The sequence below is a fragment of the Lipotes vexillifer genome, unplaced genomic scaffold (assembly GCF_000442215.2).
Source record: "Lipotes vexillifer unplaced genomic scaffold, Lipotes_vexillifer_v1.1 scaffold70, whole genome shotgun sequence".
In the NCBI taxonomy this organism is placed as follows: domain Eukaryota; kingdom Metazoa; phylum Chordata; class Mammalia; order Artiodactyla; family Lipotidae; genus Lipotes; species Lipotes vexillifer.
The window spans coordinates 2,238,411-2,246,134 of record NW_006789896.1 but is presented as its reverse complement, the minus strand read 5'-3'; the positions used below and the strand labels follow the sequence as shown (position 1 = coordinate 2,246,134).

Sequence of the window (7,724 nt, the reverse complement as noted above, 5' to 3'; positions counted from 1 at the left end):
CTTTCCCTCCATCCCCATGCCTCTGTAGGTTTGTGATGTGGCCAAGGAAGCCCTACAGTGCCCCCCTGTCCCAGGTGGAATCCATCCCAGTAACCTCGGCATCTGTCAGCTTGGCAGCAGTCCCAGCAATAGAGTCCCCTGAGATGGATCTGAGTGATTTTGTTAAGTAAGTGCAAAAGCAAAGCCAGAATGGATTTCTTTAAATAGCATCCTTTTCTCTACACTGACTTACATTCTCAAACTCGTCTTTCATGTATTCATCCAGCAGTTTAATGAGTGCCTTCTCTGTGTTAGGCCCTGGAGGGGGCATCCGGGATACAGAGTTGAAAGTCATCTCTGCTCTCAGGGGATCATAGCCTCCTGAGTCCTGAGGGACTGAGCCCTTCTGATCATGTTGCCCTCTCCATCTGCCAAGCCAGGGTCAGGTCAAGGGTAGAAAGCAGAAAAGGACATGACAATTGGCCATGTGTTATATTCTCACAATAAAATGTTCCGGCCCTGGGGACACACCCAAGTTGTCTGAAGAACTGCCAGAGCTTCTGAGAACTTTCTGTAAGTCAGACAAGGGCTTGATAGCCCAGGAAAAGAAGGGTTGGGGCCTATGGAAAATGGACGAGTTTGATGCCCTAGACTGCATGTTTGGGGGCAGGTAGTAACAGAGCACTGACCAGCTGACCATTGAGAAACATGTCCCTTGAATGAGAACCCCACTTATTCTTTGGGGCACCATAGAGGGGAGAGGAAGACAGGGCCATCATGCAGCTGAAAACTGTGTTGTGATGGTTGCCAAATGAGTGATTCTCCACATTTTCATTCAACTCCCCAGGACTATCCTTGTGGATGAAGAAGTTGGAACTGAAGAAAGAGAGGCCAACAAAGCACAGGTGTCCATCACGGCCATCTCAGATGTATGGTTTCCTTTCCCTGGGGCGGGTGGGCTGCACATCTTTATCCGGGTTCCTTCCCAGCAAAACACCCACAGAACCAACACCTCAGTGAGAACCCATACACCTCAGCAAATAGATTTTCTCTGTAATGGAAAAGCCATTTACCTCTAACCTTGGCGATCTTGTGCTCTTCCCAGCCCCTAGGTAGAGGCTACAAAAGAACTGTCTTCCATAGTAAAAACAAAGAGGAGATTGAGAGAGTTTACAAATTCATACTCTTAAATTCTCCTTCTAGAATGATGGCCTAAGGAAATCATCAGAAATACAAAGATGTATGTACAAAGATGTGTGTTAAAACAGTTTAGAAGCAGCAAAAAATTAGGAAAATTACTGTATGTCCATGATAATATGCAATCTTTTATATAAGGTTTGTCTCAATATTGGCAGAGTCGGGGAAAGCAAGCATTTTCACACTTTGTACGTAGGAGTATGAATTGGTGTAGCCTCTATGACATGCAATCTGGCAGGTGTATCAAAATTTTAAATGCACAATTCCTCTGCTAGAATATTATTCTCCAGATACACATTTACGTTTACATAAAGACGTGTAACTATCCTTGTACACTGCAGCTTTGTTGGTAAAAGCAAGAAAAATTGGAAACGACTTAATTCCCCCAGTAGGAGACTGGTCGAATAAACTAAATTACATCTGCACAAGGCAGTACTATGAAATCCTTTTTAGAAAATGAAAAAGTTCTCTCTTTACTGATTTGGAGCAATCTCTGATATATTAAGTAAAAATACTACATGTTCTGTTTTTTAAAGTATTTTAAATGATGCTTGTAAAGAATATTTAGTCATATGGGAGGGTATCATTCATGCTATAATGTTAACTGAAAAAATCAGAATACAAATATATATACATATATACTCACACTATACACACACACACATATATATCTGCAGAATAATCTAATGATTGATTTGTATTTCTTTCTTTGAAGCTTTCTGTATTTTCCACATTTTTTAGAATAAGTATGTGTGTGCATATAAAACACTTGTCTTTTAAATGTTAATTCTTTTCTTTTGTATATATTTTGAAAGATGTCATAGAAAATTCAAGAATACAGAAAAATGAAAGCAAAAATTCTCAAAATCCCACCATTCATAGAAAAATTTCAGCAAATAACCCCCCAGATATCTCTGTTTGCATATGCAGATCTCTGAGTGAATTTATACACACTCACACTTGCAGGTGTGATACATAGGCCTGTGTAATATTACATAAATGGAACTGCTTTTTTACTCAGTAATATGTTGTGCGTATCATCCCTGGTTTATAAGTATACACTGCATCATCCTCCGTGGATAGCAGTACCACACACACTTCATGTAAAGTGATCCCCTAGTGATAGGTATTTAGTTTACTTCCAAAGTTTTGCTATTACAGAAAACACTGAGTAAACATCCTTGTACATACATCTTGGACACCTCCTCAGTTATCTCCGTAGGAAAAGAAGAGTGCTATTTTAAATATATATACAACATACTTCATTTTTCTATCAGCTAGGGGGAGGAGCACATTGATGACAAATTATGAATGTTTGCAAGTTTTTCCTCACACTTCTAATTCCCAGGGATTAAAAATGAGCTCTGCTGAAACAGAAAGAATAGACACAAACCAGAGCCAGGCGGAGTTTCAGGAATCGCCATGGATCTTTGAACGGGATGAAATGTTTTCCATTGGGATAGAAGAAGTAAGTAACACCTCATGGGCCCTGGAGTCATCTGATACAATTCTTCTTACTGAGCCCCTGCCCCAAGTTAGAAATTTAAATTTGCCCGAGCACTGTTACTACCTTATCATCATGTATTTTCAGGGTGCTAGGCTAGTCCCCTTTCATGGAGTCAAACAAGATAAAGTCAGGAATCAATCTGTAAATTGGCTGAACTTTAGCTTGCCCTTTGCAGGCTCTCATATGGAATGACTTTCTCTGCAGGTGTTTGATATTTTGCCTCTCTATGGAGTGCTGCGGCCACACAGTAGCCACCAGATATCTTTCACCTTCTATGGACACTGTGACATCATTGCACAGGCTAGAGCTCTGTGTGAAGTGGAAGGAGGGCCCACCTATGAGATAATACTAAGGGGAGAGGCCTCCCTGGTCAACTATTCCTTTGACACCAAGGACATTAACTGTGGATTACAGGTATTGCCAGCCATCGGGAGGAGATTTTCTGGGTTTGCCTTAAACATCGGTCATAGTCTTTGTGCTCTCGTCTCTCCTGGAACCCCAGTCAGCATAGTCTCACCATCACCCCTATCCTTGACCCCTAAGCTGCTTCCTAAGCCTGATCATCCCCCCAATGCCAACCATTTGCCAGACATTTTCACTTGCTTTTCTCATTGTCTCCTCAAATTCTGCATGTTAGACACTAAAATTTGCATCTTTATTCTCAGTCCAAAAGCCCATTCCACCCTCTTTGTTTCTTTCAATAGGACTACTCCCTTCTCAGTCCCTTGAGTTTACGAACTCCAAGGAATTTTCCACTGCATTCTGTCCTTCAGCTCCCCACATCCTTACAGGCCTGGGGTTTACTAATTCATCAAGCATAATTCCTCTGAGTTGGTTTTCCTTTCCCATCACCACTGCGATTTTCACACTGCAGGATGTCAAGCCATGCCTAAATTATTACAGCAGTTCTTCTCAAGCTGTGCTGTGCATACAAATCACCTGGGAATCTTGTTCAAGTGCAGATTCTGATTCAGTAGGTCCAGGGTGGAGCCTGAGAGTCTGCATTTCTGACAAGTTTCCAGGTGATGTTGATGCTGCTGGTCCACGGACCCATGGAAGCAAGGGATTACAGTGCATTTCTGGCTTCTATCAAAAACTGATCTAAATATCATTGCCAGGTAGATTTTCCCAAAATTACCTTGGGAAAAGAGCAAAAATGATTGCATAGAGAAAAGAGCATTGTTTTGTAGTCAGAAGAACTGGGATGTTATCCTACTTTTACTCCCTACTGACTGTGACCTTGGGCACATCACCTAACCTCTCCAAGTCTCAGTATCCCTCATCTCTAAAACGGGAATGGGGTAGCAATTCCTATTTCACCAGATGGTTATGGTTACCTAAGTAAAGTGTCTGGTCAGTACTGTGCCTGAGTCAGAGAAGGCCTTCAATCATGAGTCACTCTGTGGATCAGAGCCAGGTTCCTCCACCTGAGTAAGGGTATCCTAAGCCCCTCTATTAACTGATGCTCCTTACGTATTAAACTTTGTTTCTCATAATTTCCCATTATAAACTGCTCATTCATTTATGGCCAAGCTGTTTTACCCACTGGCCCTAATGCAGCCCAGCCCTTTCTGCTTCCATTTTTCCTATTATATTATCTGTCTCATCCTCCGCTCTGCCAACTCCAAAGTCACACATACTGTAAGACCCAGCTCAACTCCATCCCTCAGTTATCTTCCTCTTACACTATATTCTCTTGGCACTTAGAGTCTTTGCCATAATTTAATGTACTTTCTAAATCTTGCTTTGGAATAATTGTCAGTTAATTCCATGTCTGTACAACTTCTCTCCCCAATTAGAATTTGTGTTAGGTACTCAGATACCATATCTCCTATCAAATATGAATGGGAATTAGACCCCCCATTATATAGCCACTGCATTATTTTTTTTTTTATTATTCAGTATTATTACTGAATGTACATATATGTACATATATATTTACAGGTTAAAGATAGTGCCTAAAATCAAATTCACCTAACACCTATTGACACCTTGTGCGTTACTTTGACCAAATAGAATTTTCTTTCACTCCGTATCTCCAGGGTCTTCTGGGCAGTTGGTTTTGGCTCAGCTCAGAGTGCTTCCTTTGTAGCAACTAGTTCTTCCCCTAGTTTGTCCTAAGAGCCCCCGAAGTGGCTTCAGTTTGTGGTTATTGGACCCTCTGAATTATGTTAGCAAAATCTCAGGAAAAAGAATATGGCTGGCCTATTACTCCCCTGTCTCTCCATAAAAATAGAAAAAATCATTCTAGAAAATTCTGAACTCAAATCTTATCTAAAAAAGCAAATCTTTGTAATATAAAAAAGCTTACTTTAAGATCCTCTAATATGAATTCTTTGTGGTGAAGAAACAGAGGCTCAGGAAGGTGAAATGCTCACCCCACAGCCGTACTAAACTAAATTAGTTGTTGGAAGACCTAAGACAGAGCGAGTCTCCAGGGTCTAGTGCTCTTCCCGCCCAGTAGGCTCCTGGTTGTGATACTGAAATGTGGATTGGCCAGCATCTACCTCGTGGAAAACGAAATCCGTGTCTGTGAGGCATGCTTGTCTCCCTGCCTTTGTCAGGATGACAGCAGCATCCCAGAGGGTGGGTGACAGAGGAGTCACTCTTCTGCTTCTTCTCCTCTCGAGCTGTTCGACCATGTCACAGAGAGCGAAATCACACTCAAGAACACTGGGAAAGTTGGCTTTGAGTTCAGCGTTCTGACTGACCCCCAGTCTTCGCCAGACAACCTTCTGCCGGGAGTGCCACTCATCCAGCCTCTCTCAGTAAGTAGCCCATCCCCCCCCCCAACCCATGACGGCCACCTGATGATGGTAGGAGGGGCCCAAACCCAAACCTGCAAGCCACACCCCAGGGGCTGAGATTATGCTAAACATTCACTGCCAGGATTATGGGTGTGATTTTTTTTTTTTAATTAAAACTAACAAGCTCTCAGAGACAAGAAAAACAAATATATCCAAGCCCTTCCTTCATTCATTAAACAACTATTTAGTGTGTCCTCCATTAGCCAGGCACTGCTCAGGCACCAGGGGTTAAACAGTGAACAAGATATGCAATCCCATGGATTTTTTTTTCATGATTATAAGAATAGTTTATTTCCACTTATGTCCTCACACTTCCCTTGTAATTCCTTGAAGCCGAGGGCCTGCTCTACTCTGACTACAACAAATAAAAGCAGCTTTTTGTTAGCAGTAGTGAAAACACCAGTAGACTGCACTGAGCCGTATTGGTTTTAGAAGCAAATGGAAGAGATGGTTCCTTGTACATATTATGTTAATCTAACAGTTTTAAGGAATTTTTGTCGAGTTCATCTTATCATGAAAATAATACATAATTGTTATAGAAAAATTGAAAGATATGAAAAAGGATAAAGAATGAAATTATAATTGTTCATCATCTTACAATCCAAAGATAAAAGTGCTGCCATCTTGGATGATAGAGTCTATTCTTCCCCTAAATTATCACATATATTTGGGTCTATTGCTAGTTTCTCTGTCCTTTATTGATCTGTTTGCCAGTACCTACATCCACAATATACTATTTTAAGTGTTATAGCTTTAAAATACATCTTAATGTCTATTAAGTCAACTCCCTTTTAATTCTTCTTTTTCCAATTTGTCTTAGATATTCTTTTGAATTTTACTTTTATGTTCTTCCTAAGTTGAATGCCTACTTTTCTTTCTTTCTTAATTAATAATGAAAAAATGTGAGTACACATTTGCCTGAGTACACCTTTAGCTCCATCTCATAATTTTAAAGAAAATTATAGATTGAAAAAAGGAAGTTAACTTTGCATATTTCATACATTTTAATATCAACCATTATAATTTTAATTATTTTCTAAGTTGTCTAGAATTGTAGTTTTATCTACAAGTGTAATTTTAAAGTATATTTTTCTCTTTTGCAAATTTCCAAATGACTCAGCTTTTTCTTTTTGTTATTGAAACTCTTGTTAATGTGAAGTTAATACTGAGTTTTTCATATCATGGCCAGGTAATATGACCTTCTGAATTCCCACTTTTATTAGTTTGTTAATATATTTTAGTGGTCTAAAATGATTTTTTAATACCAGTGAATGTTTGGAAACAATGTTGTCTGGACTACAGAATGCAGATTATGATGAATCTTTATTAAATTAACCTCTATTATATTATATTATCCAAATCTTGTATCCCTTTTTCTGTTTAATTATTCTAAGACTAAGAATGGTATATAAAAAGTTTTCTAAGACTAAGAATGGTTTATAAAGGGTTTTGGTATATAAAAGACTAAAGCTGGTATATAAAAAATATATAAATTTTTGTTTTATCCATTCTCATTTCTGTCTTATTTAACACACAAGATTTAATGACTATCAAGTGTTCATCCTGCACTGTATATTTTATCTATTTTAAATTGCCACTTTCTTCCCTTTTAATGCTTTTTACTTTGAATTCTTCTTTGTTTGGTGTTAATACTGTGTCTTTCGAAGTACCATGTTAGCTATCTTTCACAAGGTTTGGTATGTTGTGTTTTTATTGTGGTTCAGTTCTATACATTTCATAGTAATCACAAGTATATCTTTTTCTTTGGCTGTGGGTTCACTCCTTCACTCTGAGGATATGTCTTTCATTTATTATATCTTCAAGTATTGCTTCTCCCCTATTTTCTCCAGTCTTTTCTGCTAAAGCAACTTTTAGACATATGTTGGACCTTCTCATTCTGCCCATGTTTCTAAACCTATATGTCACATGTGTATCTCTTCACTCTTTATCTCTATAAACTGCATTCAAGATAATTACTTCAGCTCTTTCAGTTAACTAATTTTCTTTTCAACTGAGTATGATCTACTGTTTATATTCTGCATTCCTAACCCTACTCTGCATTCCTAATTTCAGTGATCATGTTTTTCGTTTCAAAAATTCCACCAGTTATTCACCTCTTTCACTGGGATTTTAATTTCTTCATTTATCACTAATCATTTTGTAGATTCTTTTAAGTTATTCTTTTTTTTTTTTTTTTGCGGTACGTGGGCCTCTCACTGTTGTGGCCTCTCCCA

At 38.9% G+C, this 7,724-nt stretch overlaps 1 protein-coding gene across 1 annotated transcript in view; it reads left to right on the top strand.

Moving 5' to 3' along the window:
- The window catches only part of HYDIN (HYDIN axonemal central pair apparatus protein), a 342,406-nt gene that overhangs the window by 201,295 nt on the left and 133,387 nt on the right, over nt 1-7,724 (top strand). The window contains 5 exon segments of the mRNA XM_007462964.1: nt 29-166; nt 827-908; nt 2,525-2,644; nt 2,888-3,097; nt 5,314-5,451. Coding sequence (XP_007463026.1) covers nt 29-166; nt 827-908; nt 2,525-2,644; nt 2,888-3,097; nt 5,314-5,451 — 688 coding nt within the window.